Raw genomic sequence first — 23,811 nt, forward strand, 5'->3', positions numbered from 1 at the left:
CATCTTCAGAATGAATCTCAATATCATTTAAAAAGGTTACCTGATTTTTGGTCCCCATACCGTCAGAGGTCCCCTAAAGGTGTAAACAGAGCGATGTCCCCATTAAGTCAGAACACACACACACTATTGTATCTACACACTCTTACTCATGCGAGGAGTAAGAGTGGACAACAATGTGTGTGCCCAACACACACACAAAAAGTGAACTTTCAGTTTTAATCCCTGCACCATATAGCGAAATACAGTGCTTTAGAAGTTACTAGCTTTCTGTATTCGTTTTGCTCGAAGAGATAAACACAATGATCTCTCACTGTTTCTTATCCACACACACACACACACACACACACACACACACACACCGGTTATCATTTGGAATGGGGACTAAATTGTCGATCGTGACTTGTGGGGACCACCCTTTCTACAGGTTGTGGAGGCATTAAAAAAGGGGGGTAAAATGTCCACTGCCCAATTAGCTCATACTCGTCTTTAAATCTCTGAATTGATGAAGTAATGTGCTGTTCATACTTACTAGGGACCCTGGGGAAAAGGAGTTAATATAGTTCATGGGGACCAAATTTTAATAAGTTTGCATCATTCAAACAAATTTGTACGTGACTACTGAGAACCTTTTAACATTTAGGCATCTTCAGAATGGAACGGACTATCATTTAAAAAGGTTACAGGATTTTTGGTCCCCATACCATCAGAGGTCCCCTAAAGGTGTAAACAGAGCGATGTCCCCATTAAGTCAGAACACACACACACACATTATTGTATCTACACACTCTTACTCATGCGAGGAGTAAGAGTGGACAAGAATGTGTGTGCCCAACACACACCCACACGAAGTCAACTTTCAGTTTCGATCCCTGCAAAGGCACTGCAGCCGTTTTAAGCGACCATTTTAGAGAATGTTTTGAACTTTAAACTGCTCGATGTCCTCTGCAGGGCTGGTTTATTGTTAGTTTGTACTTACTTGGATGTGTATCAAACAAAATATTCATCTTCAATTCCAGTCACCTGACTTTATTTTCGACAATTTTAGGATTTAAGCATCTAATAGGACTCTTCCCAGGGTCCCCGAAACTCATTATTTTTGATCATACGTGATTATTTTCGGATGAATAAACTCATATAATAAACACACACTGTAACGAAAGCGGGACTTGGCCAGGTTGTTATTTACGTGCATTTATTTTTTTTTCTCCCACGATTGAACTCAATTTGAAGCAGAAGGAGACCGAAAAAAGAAAAAAAAAAAGCGAGTGTACAAATTGGATGCGGCGAGCGAAAAGCAGCGAGGTGGAAAACGGGATCAAAAGATCTCATTTAGACAAAAGCACAAATGTGGATGTCTTTTGGCCTCGCTGACGTTGTGTGGCACAACCCTGCACCTACACACACACACACACACACACACACACACACACACACACACACACACACACACACACACACACACACACACACACACACACACACACACACACACACAAACGAGGGTCAGAGGAGGATGCAATATGTGGGAGTAAAGCCAACAAATGAGACCCAAAGTGAGGTGGATGAGTCAGTTTTACCAATGACCTTCTTTCATGGAAGCTTTGTGACTTTCTTCTTGTGAAATATACAGTCGCGGTCAAAAGTTTACGTACACTTGTAAAAAACATCATGTCGTGGCTGCCTTGAGTTTCCAATCATTTCTACAACCTGATTTTAGCTTGTCCTGAAGAATTTGGAGGTAATCCTTCTTTTTCATTGTCCCATTTAATCCACTGGCAGCAAAACAGGCCCAGAGCATCATACTACTACCACCACCATGCTTGACGGTGGGTATGGTGTTCCTGGGATTAAAGGCCTCATATTTTCTCCTCCAACATAATTTTGGGTATTGTGAGAGAGTATTAAGCCTATACCTTTAGTCAAAAATGATTTATGGGGGTCAAAGGTCAATGATTTAGGGGGGTCAAGGTCAAAGGTCAAGATCAAGGTCAAAGTCAAGTGGGTGTGGCTTAACCCGGAAGAGGGTGGGGTTAAGACCTGGTTAAAACTCCACCCTCTTCCTGGTTAAACCACTCCCTCTCAAAGTCTTAACTCCACCCTCTTCCTGGTTAAAACTCCACCCTCTTCCTGGTGAAACCACTCCCTCTTCAGGTCTTAACCCCACCCTCTTCAGGGGGAAGCCACACCCACTTGACTTTGACCTGACTTTGACCTTGATTTTGACCTTGACCCCCCATAAATCATTGACCTTTGACCCCCATAAATCATTTTTGACTAAAGGTATATGCTTAATACTCTCTATTGTGGCCTAACAGCTCCATTTTTGTTTCATCTGACATCACATGGACAAAGATAAGACCTTCTGGAGGAAAGTTCTGTGGTCAGATGAAACAAAAATGGAGCTATGTGGCCACAATACCCAGCAATATGTTTGGAGGAAAAGTGAGGCCATTAATCCCAGGAACACCACACCTACTGTCAAGCATGCTGGTGGTAGTATTATGCTCCAGGCCTGTTTTGCTGCCAATGGAACCGGTGCTTTACAGAGAGTAAATGGGACAATGAAAAAAGAGGATTACCTCCAAATTCTTCAGGACAAGCTAAAATCATCAGACCGGAGGTTGGGTCTTGGGCACAGTTGGGTGTTCCAACAAGACAATGACCCCAAACACACAAAAAAATGGCTAAATCAGGCTAGAATGAAGGTTTTAGAATGACCTTCCCAAAGTCCTGACTTAAACGTGTGGACAGTGCTGTATGTAAACTTTCGATCGCAACTGTATGTACTGTAACCATCCTGGCAGAGTGAACCTTCTCTTGGAATTGTGTCTATTACTTTTTAATGCATTCTAAGTCGTAAAATACAGCAAGTAAGAGGTGGCTAACAATCCAGCTAACGTGACTAAGCTATTACATCCACAAAATCCTCTAAAAAACATCCAAAAAGTGCCAACAATACTCCATTTACATGCCGTGACCTGAATATTAACAATTATTAGCGATATTAATAATATAAGTGGTAACACAGAGGAACTACTTTTAGAGAGCCAACTAGCTTATGCTGCTATATCGACATATCGAGCTGCTGCATCGTCTCGGAGTTGGTGAAAGTTAATTCTAGATTATAAATCATGCCTCTCACCTGGATAGTAGAAGGTTGTGGACATAAACCCACAAGTTGGTCAACTTTGGCAACCAATTTAGACCAGGAGATGGCGAGAAAGACACGAAAAGACGCTCGTTTTGTAAACGGGAAGATATAAACATCCCATCAGTCTTTATCCCGGTGAGAGCAGATATTGTACAGTAAGGATTTAGTCTTGAATCTACAAGACATTCAATTTATACCCTGAGATGGAGACAAACACACACTGCCTAAGACGGTGTATGGAGGGAATTTTCCTTGTTAATCCTTTGTGAGGATTATGATGAATTGTTGATGTAAAGGGGAAGATATAAACATCCCATCAGTCTTCATCCCAGTGAGAGCAGACATTGTACAGTAAGTGATTGCTTTATTATGTTTTTATAACTTGTTTAGCACTTAGCAATACTGCTACATGAGGCTTAGTGTTGGACTAAAGCTGCATCTGTTTAGCACACAGCTTGTAAAACTTGTAGATCATCCTCCTTATTCTCAGGCTCAAAAATAGAAGTTTCTGGATCATCATTCAGGGTCACCACTTTGTAAGCGAATCGTCCAACAGTTTTAGAACAACATTTCTCAACGAGCTATTGCAAGGAATTTAGGGATTTTACCATCTACGGTTCGTAATATCATAAAAATGTTCAGAGAATCTGGAGAAATCACTGCACGTAAGCAATGATATTACGGACCTTTGATCCCTCAAGCAGTACTGCATCAAACACGGACATCGATGTGTAAAGGATATCACCACATGGGCTCAGGAACACTTCATAAAACCACTGTCAGTAACTACAGTTGGTCGCTACATCTGTAAGTGCAGGTTAAAACTCTACTATGCAAAGCGAAAGCAATTTATCAACAACACCCAGGAACGCCGCCGGCTTCGCTGGGCCCGAGCTCATCTAAGATGGACTGAGGCAAAGTGGAAAAGTGTTCTGTGGTCTGACGAGTCCACATTTCAAATTATATTTGGAAACTGTGGACGTGGTGTTCTCCGTAACAAAGAGGATAATAACCATCCAGACTGTTATCGGCGCAAAGTTCAAAAGCCAGCATGTGTGATGGTATGGGGGTGTATTAGTGCCCAAGGCATGGGTAACTTACACATCTGTGAAGGCACCATTAATGCTCAAAGGTACATACAGGTTTTGGAGCAACATATGTTGTCATCCAAGCAACATTATCATGGACGCCCCTGCTTATTTCTGCAAAACAACACCAAACTACGTGTTACAATAACGTGGCTTCGTAGTAAAAGAGTGCGGGTACTTTCCTGGCCCGCCTGCAGTCCAGACCTGTCTCTCATCGAAAATGTGTGGTGCATTATGAAGCGTAAAATACGACAGCGGAGACCCCGGACTGTTGAACAACTGAAGCTCTACATAAAACAAGAATGGGAAAGAATTTCCACTTTCAAAGCTTCAACAATTAGTTTCCTCAGTTCCCAAACGTTTATTGAGTGTTGTTAAAAGAAAAGGTGATGTAACACAGTGGTGAACATGCCCTTTCCCAACTACTTTGGCACGTGTTGCAGCCATGAAATTCTATGTTAATTATTATTTTCCAAGAAAAAATTAAGTTTATGAGTTTGAACATCAAATATGTTGTCTTTGTAGCATATTCAACTGAATATGGGTTGAAAAGGATTTGCAAATGATTGCATTCCGTTTATTTTTACATCTAACACAATTTCCCAACTCATATGGAAACGGGGTTTGTACATGTTATTATGAATGTTACTAGATACTACATATTTACTTACAGCATGATCAGAATATGTAAATATTATATGTTATTATGAATGTTACTAGATACTACATATATACTTACAGCATGATCAAAATATGTAATAATTACATGTTATTGTGAATGTTACTAGATATTACTTATATACTTACAGCATGATCCAAATATGTAAATATTACATGTTATTATGAATGGTACTAGATACTACATATACTTAAAGCATGATCCAAATATGTAAATATTACATGTTATTATGAATGTTATTAGATACATATATACTTACAGCAAGATCAAAATATGTCAATATTACATGTTATAATGAATGTTACTAGATACTACATATATACTAACAGCATGATCAAAAAATGTCAATATTACATGTTATTATGAATGTTACTAGATACTACATATATACTTACGGCATAATCAAAATATGTCAATATTACATGTTATTATGAATGTTACTAGATACTACCTATATACTTAAAGCATGATACAAATATGTAAATATTTAATGTTATCATGAATGTTACTAGATACTACATATATACTTAAAGCATGATTAAAATATGTCAGTATTACATGTTATTATGAATGTTACTAGATACTACATATATACTTACAGCATCATCAAAATATGTCAATATTACATGTTATTATGAATGTTACTAGATACTACGTATATACTTACAGCACAATCCAAATATGCAAATATTCCAAGTTATTATCAATGGTACTAGATACTACAAATACTTACAGCATGATCCAAATATTTAAATATTACATGTTATTATGAATGTTACTAGATACTACCTATATACTTAAAGCATTATACAAATATGTAAATACTTAATGTTATCATGAATGTTACTAGATACTACATATATACTTAAAGCATGATCCAAATATGTAAATATTAAATGTTATTATGAATGTTACTAGATACTACTTATATACTTCCAGCATGATCCAAATATGTAAATATTACCTGTTGGCATGAATGTTACTAGATACTACATATATACTTACAGCATAATCAAAATATGTCATTATTACATGTTATTATGAATGTTACTAGATACTACATATATACTTACGGCATAATCAAAATATGTCAATATTACATGTTATTATGAATGTTACTAGATACTACCTATATACTTAAAGCATGATACAAATATGTAAATATTTAATGTTATCATGAATGTTACTAGATACTACATATATACTTACAGCATAATCAAAATATGTCATTATTACATGTTATTATGAATGTTACTAGATACTACATATATACTTACGGCATAATCAAAATATGTCAATATTACATGTTATTATGAATGTTACTAGATACTACCTATATACTTAAAGCATGATACAAATATGTAAATATTTAATGTTATCATGAATGTTACTAGATACTACATATATACTTAAAGCATGATTAAAATATGTCAGTATTACGTGTTATTATGAATGTTACTAGATACTACATATATACTTACAGCATCATCAAAATATGTCAATATTACATGTTATTATGAATGTTACTACATACTACCTATATACTTACAGCACAATCCAAATATGCAAATATTCCATGTTATTATCAATGGTACTAGATACTACATATACTTACAGCATGATCCAAATATGTAAATATTACATGTTATTATGAATGTTAATAGTTACTACCTATATACTTAAAGCATTATACAAATATGTAAATACTTAATGTTATCATGAATGTTACTAGATACTACATATATACTTAAAGCATGATCCAAATATGTAAATATTAAATGTTATTATGAATGTTACTAGATACTACTTATATACTTCCAGCATGAGCCAAATATGTAAATATTACCTGTTGGCATGAATGTTACTAGATACTACATATATACTTACAGCATAATCAAAATATGTCATTATTACATGTTATTCTGAATGTTACTAGATACTACCTATATACTTAAAGCATTATCCAAATATGTAAATATTTAATGTTATTATGAATGTTCTAGATACTACTTATATACTTAAAGCATGATCAAAATATGTAAATATTACATGTTATTATGAATGTTACTAGATACTACATATATATTTACAGCATGATCAAATTATGTAAACATTACATGTTATTATGAATGTTACTAGATACTACATATATACATACAGTGTGTATATAAAACCTTGATGGAGTTTTTTAGTGTGCTTTATTGGCAGAACAGAGCGACTCTCATTGTTGGCTGACTTTTGCTAGCCTTTATTTCCGACTTAGACTGTATTAAAAAAAATGTGTTCTTGTCTTACATGATGATTGTGAATGATGGACCACATTGCCATTAAAAAAGTGCAGTTCCCCTTTAAAAGTCCTCTTTCAAAGAGTCCCTGGCCTCACGGAAATCCAGCAAAACTTCATCGTTGTGAAAATTACGCCTCAGTTGCGCGAAAAGTCGGCATTTTTATCATTCATGCATGGCGTCACCACAAATGTCAAGCGTATCGCATGAGACCTCATAAGAGCTCAGTTCAGCGAGCTTTAAATGACTCACTGACCTTCGTCTTTGACTTTTTTTTGTTGGTGCGTTTTTATCGACTTGTTCCAAAACAACAAAAGGTGTCCGGGAAACTTTTATCTGAGCCCATTAAAAGGGGAACTGCACTTTTTTTTTGTAATTGTGTCCATCATTCACAATCCTTTTATAAGACAAGGACACATGTTTTTTTTTCTTTTGTATGCATTCTAAGTCATAAATAAATGCTAGCAAAAGTCAGCTAACAATGGAACTAATCAGAGTCGCTCTTTTCTGCCTATAAAGCGCTCTAAAAATATCCATCAAGGTTTTATATACACACTGTAAGTGTATATGTCAGGGGTAGGGAACCTATGGCTCTAGAGCCAGATGTGGCTCTTTTGATGACTACATCTGGCTCTCAGATAAATCTTAGCTGACGTTGCTTACCACGATAAGTAATTAATAATTACGCTGGTAATCACAGTGTTAAAAATAACGTTCAAATTATAAAACATTCTCATGCATTTTAATCCAACCATCCGTTTTCTACCGCACCTGTCTGAGATGTCGCATTAATGGTAAGAAGTATAACATGAATTATTGGTTAAATTTAAAATAACAATGGTATTAAAAAGAATAAGAGACTTATTATACTCTAAAAATATTGGTCTTGTCAAGACCTGGACTATGGTGTGGTTTGTTTTCCAATCTTGCAAAGCGATTGGAACGGACATGGCGTGAAGGTAATGACATCTTTAATCTTAACTCAAAAATATTACAAAAACAAAGGGTATAAACAAAAGGCGCTCTCAGTGGAGGTTAAAAACTTGGCTAGGAAAACTAAAACTCGCACAATGGGAGAACTACGAACATAAAATAAAACTTACAAACTAAGGCATGAAAAACTTACTTGGACCGAGAACTCAAACTCAAATACAGAGTGGGCCAACATTTTAAAATTGAACAAATTAACTTTTTAATAGGGACCCCAAAAAGTTTTGCATTAAATATTGAAGAAGCAAGACTCATATTACTTTAGTGACATGCAAAATCCAGGTTCAAATAATAATAATAATAATTGAAAAAAATATCAATTGGCATAACAAATACAATTTAAATAAAAATGTTATGCCTTTTTTTCTATTTGCAATCTTCTGAGGTGAATATCAACTTCTTTCCACAGGCTAATAATAAATTAGAAAATAAAATAACAAAAATGAATGAACCAAACATTCAAGCCTTGAAGTAGCAAGAGAACATGCATGAATGAAACGTTAATTATTGCTCAGTTTGCTGGAAGTTTCCCGGAGGAGTTAGTGCTGCAAGGGTATTCTGGGTATTTCTTCCGTCGTGTCACGTGCGGATGTTCGCCCGAAATGTGTTTGTCATTCTTGTTTGGTGTGGGTTCACAGCGTGGCGACTATTTGTGACAGTGCTAAAGTTGTTTATACGGCCACCCTCAGTGTGACCTGTATGGCTGTTGACCAAGTATGACTTTCATTCACTTGTGTGTGTGTGTACAGGCCACAAATATTATGTGACAGGCTGTTAGTATGGAGAAAAAGCGGACTTGACGACAGGTTGTAGAGAACGCTAAAGGCAGTGCCTTAAAGGCACGCCCCCAATATAGTTGTCCAGGTGGAAATCGGTAGAAATTCGGGAGAATGGTTGCCCCGGAAGGGGCACTGAACTTCGGGAGTCTCCTGGGAAAATTAGGAGGGTTGGCAAGTATGAGTATTAGCGGTGAATGCGGTGTTAAAGCGGCACCGACGCTGTATAACACCGGCGAGCCAGCTCTAATGCTAAATTGATATTGCCTCAAGGGCCAGAGTTTGACACCCATGCCATAAGGCAGGGTTCGGGAACCTTTTTGGCTGAGAGAGCCATGAAAGCCAATTATTTCAAAATGTATTTCCGTGAGAGCCATATCATATTTTTTTTACACTGAATACAACTAAATGTGTGCATTTAGAGTAAGACTAACATGTTTAGAGTATAATAAGTCTCTTATTATTTTTAATAACATTGTTATTCTGAAGCTAACCAATAATAAATCAAATCTCATGTCTGTTGACCATGTTTTTGTTTGGCCATGTGCTGTTTGTCCTTTGGACTCTTTAAGTTCCTGTTTTTTTCCACTCCCTTGTCTGGTTTCCTTGGTTACTCATTTTGTCCACCTGTCTCTGGTGGACAAAACGCCTGCTCAGCTGCTTCCCGAGCACTAATCAGAGGCAGTATTTAAGCTCGTCTTTGCCAGTCAGTCGCCCTGTGCTGACTTGTTTCATGCCTTGCCAAGTAAGTTTTGTTTAACTTATGTTCATAGTCTGTTTATGCGTTAGCTTTGTTCCTTACCTCAATCAATCAATCAATCAATGTTTATTTATATAGCCCCAAATCACAAATGTCTCAAAGGACTGCACAAATCATTACGACTACAACATCCTCGGAAGAACCCACAAAAGGGCAAGGAAAACTCACACCCAGTGGGCAGGGAGAATTCACATCCAGTGGGACGCCAGTGACAATGCTGACTATGAGAAACCTTGGAGAGGACCTCAGATGTGGGCAACCCCCCCCCTCTAGGGGACCGAAAGCAATGGATGTCGAGCGGGTCTAACATGATACTGTGAAAGTTCAATCCATAGTGGCTCCAACACAGCTGCGAGAGTTCAGTTCAAAGCGGATCCAAGACAGCAGCGAGAGTCCCGTTCACAGGAAACCATCTCAAGCGGAGGCGGATCAGCAGCGTAGAGATGTCCCCAATTGATACAAGCTCAAGTTGTGCCTCCACTGTGAGCGATTTTTGTTTAGTGTAAATTAAATCATCTTTTTAGCTAAATGCCACATCCCGAGTAGTCCGTCCGCCTTCCTGGGGGAACGACCCCGCGGCAAGCTGCGACCCCCCCCCCCCCCCCCCATCGTGACATAAAATACTTCTTACCATTAATGTGACTTCTTGAACAGGTGCGGTAGAAAACGGATGGATGGATTTGTTTTATATTTTGCATGTTATTTTTAGCACTGTGATTACCAGCAAAATTATTCATAATTATCGCATTAAGCAATGTCAGCTAAGATTTATCCGAGAGCCAGGTGCAGTCATCGAAAGAGCCACATCTGGCTCTAGAGCCATAGGTCCCCTACCCCTGCCTTAAGGTGTGGTCACGCCCTCCACACCTCCTGCTGTCTGCACACTTCCACTCAGATGCTGCTTTCTGCAAAACGTGAAAGCCCAGAAGAGGAAAGGAGACAAGATGTCCTCTATTAGTGGCGTCACAGCGCCCCTCTGTGGCCAAATGCGGTAATCACACTGGGTTATCACAAGAAAAGCTGCTTTTACATGATTAAAGTTCAAGTAAAGTAGCAACGATTGTCACACACACACACTCAGTGTGGTGAATTTGTCCTCTGCATCCCCTCGACCACCCCCTGGGAGGTGAGGGGAGCAGTGAGCAGCAGCGGTGGCCACGCCCGGGAATCATTTTTTTTGGTGATTTAACCCCCAATTCCAACCCTTGATGCTGAGTGCCAAGCCGGGAGGTAACGGCTCCCATTTTTTTATAGTCTTTGGCCGGGGTTTGAACTCACGACCGACCCATCTCAGGGCGGACACTCTAACCACGAGGCCACCTGTGCTAATAATCGGATTGTCAGACATAAAAACAACAATTTTGAACTGCACACTTAAGGGAAATGATGTGCTTCACTGAGTCTAATATATCTTAAACATTGTCAGAATTACACTATATTGACAAAAGTATTTGGCCAACTGCACAGGTGCACAGTCATGTTGGAAGAGGAAGGGGCCCGCTTCAAACTGTTCCCACAAGGTTGGGGGCATGGAATTGTCCTGACTGACCTATGAACATGAAGTGCCATCCCATTCCTAACCCATAAAGATCAATAGTATGTGGGACCACGTTTTTGCAGCTATTACAGCTTCAACTCTTCTGGGAAGGCTGTCCACAAGGTTGCGGAGTGTGTTTGTAGGAGTTTCTTCCAACAGCACATTTCTCAGTCTCCGTTCTAATTCATCCCAAAATTGTTCTATGGGTTTCAGGTCAGGACTCTGTGCAAGCCAGTCAAGTTCCTCCAGACGAGACTCTGTCATCCATGTCTTATTGATCTTGTTTTGTGTACAGTCATGTTGGAAGAAGAAGGGGCTCGCTCCAAACAGTTCCCACAAGGTTGGGGGCATGGAATTGTCCTGACTCACCTATGAACATGAAGTGCCATCCCATTCCTAACCCATAAAGATCAATAGTATGTGGGACCACGTTTTTGCAGCTATTACAGCTTCAACTCTTCTGGGAAGGCTGTCCACAAGGTTGCGGAGTGTGTTTGTAGGAGTTTCTTCCAACAGCACATTTCTCAGTCTCCGTTCTAATTCATCCCAAAATTGTTCTATGGGTTTCAGGTCAGGACTCTGTGCAAGCCAGTCAAGTTCCTCCAGACGAGACTCTGTCATCCATGTCTTATTGATCTTGTTTTGTGTACAGTCATGTTGGAAGAAGAAGGGGCTCGCTCCAAACAGTTCCCACAAGGTTGGGGGCATGGAATTGTCCTGACTCACCTATGAACATGAAGTGCCATCCCATTCCTAACCCATAAAGATCAATAGTATGTGGGACCACGTTTTTGCAGCTATTACAGCTTCAACTCTTCTGGGAAGGCTGTCCACAAGGTTGCGGAGTGTGTTTGTAGGAGTTTCTTCCAACAGCACATGTCTCAGTCTCCGTTCTAATTCATCCCAAAATTGTTCTATGGGTTTCAGGTCAGGACTCTGTGCAAGCCAGTCAAGTTCCTCCAGACGAGACTCTGTCATCCATGTCTTATTGATCTTGTTTTGTGTACAGTCATGTTGGAAGAAGAAGGGGCTCGCTCCAAACAGTTCCCACAAGGTTGGGGGCATGGAATTGTCCTGACTCACCTATGAACATGAAGTGCCATCCCATTCCTAACCCATAAAGATCAATAGTATGTGGGACCACGTTTTTGCAGCTATTACAGCTTCAACTCTTCTGGGAAGGCTGTCCACAAGGTTGCGGAGTGTGTTTGTAGGAGTTTCTTCCAACAGCACATGTCTCAGTCTCCGTTCTAATTCATCCCAAAATTGTTCTATGGGTTTCAGGTCAGGACTCTGTGCAAGCCAGTCAAGTTCCTCCAGACGAGACTCTGTCATCCATGTCTTATTGATCTTGTTTTGTGTACAGTCATGTTGGAAGAAGAAGGGGCTCGCTCCAAACAGTTCCCACAAGGTTGGGGGCATGGAATTGTCCTGACTCACCTATGAACATGAAGTGCCATCCCATTCCTAACCCATAAAGATCAATAGTATGTGGGACCACGTTTTTGCAGCTATTACAGCTTCAACTCTTCTGGGAAGGCTGTCCACAAGGTTGCGGAGTGTGTTTGTAGGAGTTTCTTCCAACAGCACATGTCTCAGTCTCCGTTCTAATTCATCCCAAAATTGTTCTATGGGTTTCAGGTCAGGACTCTGTGCAAGCCAGTCAAGTTCCTCCAGACGAGACTCTGTCATCCATGTCTTATTGATCTTGTTTTGTGTACAGTCATGTTGGAAGAAGAAGGGGCTCGCTCCAAACAGTTCCCACAAGGTTGGGGGCATGGAATTGTCCTGACTCACCTATGAACATGAAGTGCCATCCCATTCCTAACCCATAAGGTTCAATATTACTTTTTGCAGCTATTACCGCTTCAAGTCTTATGGGAAGACTGTCCACAGGGTTGAGGAATTTGTTTGTTGGAATTTCTTCCAAAAGCGCATGTCTCAGTCTCCGTTCTAATTCATCCCAAAGGTGTTTTATGGGGTTCAGGTAAGGACTCTGTGCAGGCCAGTCAAGTCCATCCAGACGAGACTCTGTCATCCATGTCTTATTGATCTTGCTTTGTGCACAGTCATGTTGGAAGAAGAAGGGGCCCGCTCCAAACTGTTCCCACAAGGTTGGGGGCATGGAATTGTCCTGACTCACCTATGAACATGAAGTGCCATCCCATTCCTAACCCATAAGGTTCAATATTACTTTTTGCAGCTATTACCGCTTCAACTCTTATGGGAAGGCTGTCCACAAGGTTTCGGAGTGTGTTTGTAGGAATTTCTTCCAAAAGCGCATGTCTCAGTCTTCGTTCTAATTCATCCCAAAGGTGTTCTATGGGGTTCAGGTCAGGACTCTGTGCAAGCCAGTCAAGTTCATCCACACCAGACTCTGTCATCCATGTCTATATGGACCTTGCTGTGTGCACTGGTGCACGGTCATGTTGGAAGAGGAAGGGGCTCGTTCCAAACTGTTCCCACAAGGTTGGGAGCATGGAATTGTCCAAAAATGTTGTGGTATCCTGGAGCGTTCAAAGTTCCTTTCACTGGAACTAAGGGGCCAAGCCCAACTCCTGAAAAACCAACCCCAATCCATAACTCCTTCTCCATCAAATTTCACACTTAGCACAATGCTGTCCGAAATGTAGCGTTCTCCTGGCAACCTCCAAACCCAGACTGGTCCGTCAGATTGCCAGATGGAAAAGCATGATTCACCAGTCCAGAGAAGGCGTCTCCACTGCTCTAGAGTCCAGTGGTGACACACTTTGCATTGGACTTGGTGTTTTATGGCTTAGATGCAGTTGCTCGGCCATGGAAACCCATTCCATGAAGCTCTCTGCGTGCTGTACGTGGGCTAATTGGAAGGTCACATGAAGTTTGGAGCTCTGCAACTCTTTACAGTAGGCGCTTCAGTATCCGCTGACCCCTCTCTGTCCGTTTACATGGCCTACCACTTGGTGGCTGAGTTGCTGTTGTTCCCAAATTTCACTTTTCTTAACATAAATTTCAATATTTAGGAGCGAGGAAATTTCCCGACTGGATTTGTTGCACAGGTGGCATCCTGTGACAGTTCCACGCTGGAAATCACTGAGAGCGGCCCATTCTTTCACAAACGTTTTTTAAAACAGTCTCCATGCCTAAGTGCTTGATTTGATACACCGAGCCAAGTGATTAGGACACCTGATTCTCATCATTTGGATGGCTGGCCAAATACTTTTGGCAATATAATGTATGTCAACTTAAGAATACCTCGACTTAAGAGTGTTTTGGGATAAGCGCTCTGACCAAAGTTGCAAGGAAAAACTCGAGTTCCAAACATCCCTGCTATTGGTTAGGGTGGCAAATGAACGATGATGGTATTTCTTGAATCAAAGAAAGAAATCGTCAAAAACATGAACCTATTGTGTAGCTAACTTGGTGAAGCAGTTAGAGCGGGTCAAAGCACGCAGAATGACTCGAGTCCCACGTGAGCCAAGAACGTCAAAATGATATTGAAACATTTATTCCGGGGAAAAAGATGGAATAGCTGCTGATGGTGTGTTTGACGGAAAAGAAGCTAAGAGAAGATACTGTCGAATAGAGATGGATATGATATTTTCCTTTTAGAAGAAAAAATATCTTCTTTTTTTTTTTTTACATATAATAGCCGCAGATATATATATATATATATATATATATATATATATATATATATATATATATATATATATATATATATATATATATATATATATATGTGCATACACTGTAAAAAAATATATATACACATTGGGGCGGTTTAGCTCGGTTGGTAGAGCGGCCGTGCCAGCAACTTGAGGGTTGCAGGTTCGATTCCCGCTTCTGCCATCCTAGTCACTGCCGTTGTGTCCTTGGGCAAGGCACTTTACCCACCTGCTCCCAGTGCCACTCACACTGGTTTGAATGTAACTTAGATATGGGGTCTCACTATGTAAAGCGCTTTGAGTCACTAGAGAAAAAGAGCTATATAAATATAATTCATTTCACTTCCCATACAGTGTACATACAGTATTTGTATAAATATATATACACAGTTGCATCTACATACATACATATATACATACATATATAAATACATACATACATACATACATCACACTCAAATCTTTACTGCATGCCTTTGGTAAGTGCCGGAGTGAGAAGAGGTTTTAAAATAATTTGCGCATGCTTACTTTTACCGCATGCCTTTGGTAAAAGCAGGAGTGAGAAGAGGTTTTAAATTAATTAGCGCCCTGGCGGCAATTCAAGGAAATACGGTATATATATATATATATATATATATATATATATGTATATATATATATATATATATATATATATATATACACATATATATATGTATGTGTGGGAAAAAAATCGCAAGACTACTTGATCTCTACAAAACTGTTTCATGAGGGGTTCCCTCAATCATCAGGAGATTTTAATGGAAGCATTCACAAAGGCAACACCCTAAGAAATATTCAACAAGAACAAAATTAAATTGAGCTACAGCTGTATGAATAACATACAACAAATCATTTCAAACCACAACAGAGCAATTGCAAAAGGACTACCTACCCCCAGACGGGGGGTGCTTACAAACATCAGTCGTTTACCAAGCAAAGGTAATACGCAAGGACATTAACACATCCGACACGTACGTAAGATTAACCGAAGGAGCGTTTAAAACCAGATGGAATAATTACAAGGCCTCCTTTAGAAACCAGACCCTGCGGAATTCTACAGAACTCAGCAAGCACATTTGGAACCTCAAAGACAATAATGTTGAATATTCAATAACATGGCAAATTCTTGCATCCAGCACACCTTACAACAGTGGTAATAAAAGTTGCAACCTATGCTTAAAAGAGAAACTGTTTATTATAAATCATCCAGACCTCAACAATCGCAGTGAAATCATTTCAACATGCCGCCATAGACGGAAACACCTCCTAGGTAACACATGAGCCAATCACCACGCCCCTACGCCTGCCTGTACCCACCCGCTCTGTGCCCTATATTGTATGTGAATGCTTCCATTAAAATCTCCTGATGGTTGAGGGAACCCCTCATGAAAGAGTTCTGTAGAGACTAAGTAGTCTTGTGATTTTTTTCCCACACATACATATTGCGCTCTACCACGGTATCGAGCACTATTCTCTGGATAATCCCATCACACACACATATTATATATATATATATATATATACACACACACACACACATATATATACACATACATATATATATTTATACACGACACTGAATTTTAAATTAATTAGCGCCCCGGCGGCAATTCAAGGAAATACGGTATATATACATATATATATATATAAATATATATATATATATATATATATACACATATACACATGCACACACACACACACACACACACATATACATACATATATACACGACACTGAATATATCATCTTACTTTTGATTTGAATCATAATTATATCTAACCTACTTACAGTTGAACAATTTAACAACCTTGTCAAATGATGTGAAACCGCGTGTTCATCACAACGATTATTATTTGTTTAACATATAAACCTTACTGTAGGCTCAGGTCAAGCTGATGAAAAAATAGGTCATGACTGACTAAATAACTGATGAAAAATAAATTGCCATGCAAATGCGTAGTGCTAAACTAAATAATTAATACACAATAACATATATGTTATGGAATAAAGTTAAAGTGAAAATGAAAAACACAGCTTAACCACTTTAGATTGTTGTGCTTTTGTTTGATGTTGTCATTACTGCCACAAGTGGTGGAAAAGTGCATTACAAGCGAGTGCTGCTGAGACCACGGCTGAGAAATATATTTTTCGGGGGGCGCCCAAGAGTCGGCCTACGGTTCAGAACCATTCCATTAAAGGTCGGTGCCCTGTACTGACTTACCTCCAAGGTCGCAGATGACCTTAAAAGGTGAAAGGTCAAAGGCTGTGACCACATCTCGGCCGCAGACGTTCCAAATGGAGTTCATGAGCTGCATGAACTTCACCATCTCCTGGTCGGACCTAAACACACACAGAAGCACAACCTCTTTTCACTCCTCTTTTCACCATACTTGCTTTCAACCTTTTTTGCGTCTAAAAAATGCGGAGACACACCACCGGCGGAAATCATTAAACAAAACTAAACTTATTCGACAGTAAAAAGCCGTTGTCGCAATTGTTGAATGATAATAATAATAAATTTTATTTGTAAAAAGCACTTTATATTGAGCAAACCTCAAAGTGCTACAGTGTAATAAAAATAAAAAAAAATAAAAGCATAAAATAAAAACTAGAACAGCCTAATACCTAGAACTAGTACACATATATCTAAAAAATAGACTTTTTTACAAAGAAGAGTTTTTAAGCCTTTTTTAAAATCATTCACAGTCTGTGGTGCCCTCAGGTGGTCAGGGAGAGCGTTCCACAGGCCGGGAGCGGCGGAGCATTGTTCGTAGCTTTGTCCTCGGAGGTTGGAGGTTGAGGATGTGACCTTAAACCATAACCAAGCATGCATCACTATAGCTCTTGTCTCAAAGTCGGTGTACTGTCTCCACCTGTCACATCACACCCTGACGTATTTGGAGTTTATCGCTGTTTTCCTGTGTTTACTGTTTTAGTTCTTGTCTTGCGCTCCTATTTTGGTGGCTGTTCAAATAATTGTTTCTAAGTGATCACAAAAACTTTGTGTTACTTTGAGTGACGGGTGAGAAGCAAAAGCTGTTTTCGGAACCAACCAAGAGTAAGGCTGGTAAAAGTCCACTGTGTGGGTGCGGGGGTGAAAAAATGAAGGTGTTCTGTTTATTTCATGTATTGTAATCAAACAGAAAGATACCGTTTGACCCAAGGCCGACAAAAGCGAAGAGGAAGCAGGGCCAAACTCCCCTCTCGGCGACCTCTCTTTGAACTCAGTTACGAACCTCTTCTTTGAACTGTTTCACGACCTTTTCTGTGAACTGTTTTACGACCTCGTCCGTTAGAAGCAGCTGTTGTCATGTGGTCAGCGAAAGTCCAAATAAAGGGGAAGGCGTACAATCTTTTGGCAGACTTTAACCACACCGTACAGGGGTACGGATGTCCAAGCGTCTCTCCTCAAATTGAGTCCAAATTGAAGTTAATCAATCAATCAATGTTTATTTATATAGCAATAAATCAATTATAATAAATGTGTACTCTCACACACATTTATTATAATCTGAAGCTAAGGGTTTCCCCTTAATCTCGTTGAATGTGGCGCACCGACACCCAACTTTTGTTGCCGCCACACCTTGAAAATACGTCTGTTTTCTTTTTACTTGGAAAAAAATTTAATAAAGTATATTGTAGCCCCCAGAAAAAATCTCATCGTCTGACGCTATTTTTAACTTTTATTACCAAACGGCACGATTGCAACAGGTTTTACCTTCCATGCAAACACTTTCGTCTCCTTGAGTCTTTGCTTACCAGACACAAAACAACACTTCCTCGTTCTCCGCCAATCACCTTTCAGACACCAACAGCGTGTTCACAACAATGGGAAAAAATGACTAACCACACGGACATAAAACATTAACACTAGCAGGTGGTTACAATATGAATCGATATATATATATTGCCTATTATTTGTGCACTATTGACAAGTGATGCGCTGAAAACTCAACCACCAAAAAAAAGACTTTGATTACTGAAAACAGTGCAAAACCGGATGTAAACAAAACGCAAGCCGTTGTCTGGATCATTGTCAGCATGTCTGTGATGGGGATGTGATGTTTATATACAAACCCCGTTTCCATATGAGTTGGGGAATTGTGTTACACGTAAATATAAATGGAATACAATGATTTGTAAATCATTTTCAACCCATATTCAGTTGAATATGCTACAAAGACAACATATTTGATGTTCAAACTGATATACCATTTTTTTTTTGCAAATAATCATTAACTTTAAAATTTCATGCCAGCAACACGTGACAAAGAAGTTGGGAAAGGTGGCAATAAATACTGATAAAGTTGAGGAATGCTCATCAAACACTTATGTGGAACATCCCACAGGTGTGCAGGCTAATTGGGAACAGGTGGGTGCCATGCTTGGGTATAAAAGCAGCTTCCATGAAATGCTAATGTAAGCAAATTGTCGAACAGTTTTAGAACAACATTTCTTAACAAGCTATTGCAAGGAATTTAGGGATTTTACCATCTACGGTCCGTAAAATCCTCAAAAAGTTCAGAGAATCTGGAGAAATCACTGCACGTAAGCGATGATATTACACTTTTCATTCCTCAGGCGGTACTGCATCAAAAACCGACATCAGTGTGTAAAGGATATCACCACATGGGCTCAGGAACACTTCATAAAACCACTGTCAGTAACTACAGTTGGTCGCTACATCTGTAAGTGCAAGTTAAAACTCTACTATGCAAAGCCAAACCCATTTATCAACAATATCCCGAAACGCCGCCGGCTTGGCTAGGCCCGAGCTCACCTAATATGGACTGATGTGAAGTGGAAAAGTGTTCTGTGGTCTGACGAGTCCACATTTCAAATTATATTTGGAAACTGTGGACGTGGTGTCCTCCAGAAAAAAGAGGAAAATAACCATTTGGATTCTTATAGGCGGAAAGTTCAAAAGCCAGCATGTGTGATGGTATGGGGGTGTATTAGTGCCCAAGGCATGGGTAACTTACACATCTGTGAAGGCACCATTAATGCTGAAAGGTCCATACAGGTTTTGGAGCAACATATGTTGTCATCCAAGCAATGTTATCATGGACGCCCCTGCTTATTTCAGCAAAACAAATGTTACAACAGTGTGGCTTCGTAAAAAAAAAAAAGAGTGCGGGTACTTTCCTGGCCCGCCTGCAGTCTGTCAGGCTTGCCCCTGACAGTTTGTCTATATTTTAGTTTTTTCCTCTGCATTTGTCTGTTTCCTGTGTTTAGTATTCCCTGTCTTTTAGTTCCTGTCAAGTGCTCTTAATTTGTCAGCTTCCTGTCTTGTTCCCTGAGTGCTGTGTTCCTCCTCAGTGTGTTTAGTATTTCCTGTACTTAGTTCCTGTCTAGTGCTCTTATTTTGTCAGCTTCCTGTCTTGTTGCCTGAGTGCTGTGTTCCCCTTTGGCTGTGGCTGATTGGCATCTGGCCACAGCTGTTGCCAATCAGCCGGCTCCTATTTGTACCTCCTTTGTCTTGTGTCAGTTGCTGGATCATTGTATTGTCTTGTCGATGTCACGTCTAGTCGCTCTTGTGATGTGTTATCGCTCCTGTCGTGTCGTACCTTGTCTTTGCAGCGTAGCGGTAAGCTATATTCAGTTGATGTTTTTAGCTTACTGTTTTTTGCTCCCTGCTTCCGTTTTATTTTTCTATATACAAGTACGACTTCTGTTTGCCTGTTCGCTGCCCGCTAAGCTCCTGCTCGTTATTTTCTAGCTCCCAGGCTAGCTCCTTTTGTTTGATTATCCGCATCATGCGCGCTTTGTGTTTGTACCCTTTTGGTTTTGTTTTTGTCTTAGTATTTAATTAAATCATGTGTTCACATTCCATGCCTGCCTCCATCTCCGCATCTTGGAGTTCGTCACCAAAAAACTGTGACACAGTCCAGACCTGTCTCCCATGGAAAATGTGTGGCGCATTATGAAGCGTAAAATACGACAGCGGAGACCCCGGACTGTTGAACGACTGAAGCTCTACATAAAACAAGAATGGGAAAGAATTCCACTTTAAAAGCTTCAACAATTAGTTTCCTCAGTTCCCAAAAGTTTATTGAGTGTTGTTAAAAGAAAAGGTGATGTAACACAGTGGTGAACATGCCCTTTCCCAACTACTTTGGCACGTGTTGCAGCCATGAAATTCTAAGTTAATTATTATTTGCAAAAAAAAAATAAAGTTTATGAGTTTGAACATCAAATATCTTGTCTTTATAGTGCATTCAACTGAATATGGGTTGAAAAGGATTTGCAAATCATTGTGTTCTGTTTATATTTACATCTAACACAATTTCCCAACTCATACAGAAACGGGGTTTGTTTATCGCAGATTGACCCGCGGACAGCCATCTACAAATTGTGCAAATATTAAGAGGACATTGGCGGCTTTTAAGTAGAGAAAGTCCAACCGGAGCAGCAGCTACTAGCAAGTGTGACCTCATGCTCGCTACAGCTATCTTTTCATCAAGGACATCAAGGGACAGAAGTCAAGAGTCTCCCGATTTCCACCCAGCCAACAATATTGTCGTCACGTCCGCTTTTCCTCCATAAAAACAGCCAGTCACATAAGATATTGCGGCTTTTACACTCACATAAGTGAATGCAAGGCATACTTGGTCAACAGCCATACAGGTCACACAGAGGGTGGCCGTACAAACAACTTTAAGACTGTTACAAATATGCGCCACACTGTGAACCCACAACAAACAAGAATGGCAAACACATTTCAGGAAAACATTCGCACCATAACACAACATAAACACAACAGAACAAATACCCAGAAGCCCTTGCAGCACTAACTCTTCCAGCACGCTACAATATACACCCCCGCTAGTTTAGAGGAAACCCTGAAATACCAGCCTGGAATCAGAGTGGAGGAGAATGTGCACACACACATCAAGTTAACTTTCCGTTTTGAGGTGGACAAAAGCATAAGAGACGGGCAACTATTTTAAAGATTCTTCCGACCGTTAAACAGATCGGTTCCCTCCCTCAAGCGCCGGTATGACAATTGTTTGTACATACTCCTTGCTTGTAGAATAAACGATTCAACTTGATTTCTAGTCACCTCTCATCTCAGGGTTTCCCGCGGCACTTTGATGCTAAGGCAGCCGCTAAGACTACAAAGAGCCGCCGCCTAAGCTAAAGTCTTAACAAGCTGCTCCGCTTCATTCTGCCTCCGTCTCTGTCAGTACGTCTCTGCAGCACCCATCATTGTCCCACCCACAGAACCATCTGATTGGTTACACGCAGAGCTGTAACAGCCAATCAGAGCGCATGGAGTCTTTACTCCAGCGTCGTGATGAGCAGATAGGGGTTTAGCAGGTAAGCATCAGGCAGCGGACTCTCCCCAAATTATAATAAACACCTTCCAGTCAGTTACTAGTAACATCACTACGAGCCCGTGGACGTTCTAGAAACATAAGTGGCAGCTCAGCTCGCTTGCAGTCCTTGATGTGGAGGCTAATTAGCTAATTTTGTGGTGTGTGTTTGTTACGGGCAGCAACAAAGCCCTGTCTGTCTGAGAGAAAGACAAGCAATATTGACCTACAGTTAACAACTAAGTCATTTCACTTTACCTTTTTCTGTGTTGAAGCAGCAAAAAAAAAAAGGACATGGGGCGGCATGGCGTAGTGGGTAGAGCAGCCGTGCTAAAAACCTGAGGGGTGCAGGTTCGCTTCCCAGCTATTGACATCCAAATCGCTGCCGTTGTGTCCTTGGGCAAGACACATCACCCTTGCCCCCGGTGCCGCTCACACTGGGGAATGAATGATGAATGAATGATTGGTGGTGGTCGGAGGGGCCGTAGGCGCAAACTGGCAGCCACGCTTCCGTCAGTCTACCCCAGGGCAGCTGTGGCTACATATGTAGCTTACCACCACCAGGTGTGAATGAATGATGGGTCCCCACTTCTCTGTGAGCGCAATAGAAAAGCGCGATATAAATCTAATCCATTATTATTATTATTATTATTATTATTATTATTACATTATGTTAAATGAAGAGTTTCTGTCTCTGATAGTGTATATAATAATGTAAGTGCATCATAAAGCCTACATGAACTCCTTGGTGTTCAGGAATGAATAGTCTCTCCTATTGCTATTGTACTATTGTTTTTCAGCTATGGTTACATTAATCACTAGTAATGTAGCAGCCTAGTTTTGAATGGCAGGGTCCCTGTTATCACTTGTTGATAAAAATATAACATTTACGTGATAAAAATCAACTCCAGGCTTCCCAAATGCTGTAAAAATTAAGCATGATGAGTTGAGCATATGTCAAAATGTGGCATAATAACGACATAATTAGTATCTCAGGAAACTAGGACTGCATGTGGCCCCACTTTTAACTTCCCCCCCCCCCCCCAGAAGCTTATTGCAAACGCTTATTTACAGTAAGTCATTCATTTGACTTAATCACTATTTTGTCTTAGTAAGTCAATATTTAATAAGTCAAAAATAATGACATACTTAGTATCTCAGGTAACTAGGACTGTTTTGTGTTTTGTTTTTACTTTATGGAAAAAACATCGAGATACAGTTGTGATCAAAATTATTCAACCCCCACACAATTTTGGTGTTTTAGCAAGTTGGACATTGATTCCGTATTTTGTTAATAGTCATATCAAATAAAGATGTGTCAAATAGACAAATGCAACTTAAATTACAACATTATATTTTGTAACATACCAAACAGTGTCATTTTTCTTGATATCTCATTGACTAAATTATTCAACCCCTTGAAGATCATAACTCTTAAGAACAGAATTTGAATAAGGTCTTTTCAATCAGGTGTTGAAAACACCTGTGGATGTGATTAGAACCATAACGAGCAACAATTAAACTGATTGAAAAAGACTGTGACGCTCAGCTTCTTGTA

At 39.8% G+C, this 23,811-nt stretch overlaps 1 protein-coding gene across 1 annotated transcript in view; it reads right to left on the reverse strand.

Moving 5' to 3' along the window:
- Positions 1-23,811, reverse strand: part of asmt (acetylserotonin O-methyltransferase) — an 80,593-nt gene that overhangs the window by 11,941 nt on the left and 44,841 nt on the right. The window contains exon 5 of the mRNA XM_061879906.1: positions 17,159-17,277. Within this exon, the coding sequence (XP_061735890.1) occupies positions 17,159-17,277 (119 nt within the window). The remainder of the gene's footprint in view (positions 1-17,158; positions 17,278-23,811) is intronic.

This window comes from Nerophis ophidion, linkage group LG19 (assembly GCF_033978795.1).
Source record: "Nerophis ophidion isolate RoL-2023_Sa linkage group LG19, RoL_Noph_v1.0, whole genome shotgun sequence".
In the NCBI taxonomy this organism is placed as follows: domain Eukaryota; kingdom Metazoa; phylum Chordata; class Actinopteri; order Syngnathiformes; family Syngnathidae; genus Nerophis; species Nerophis ophidion.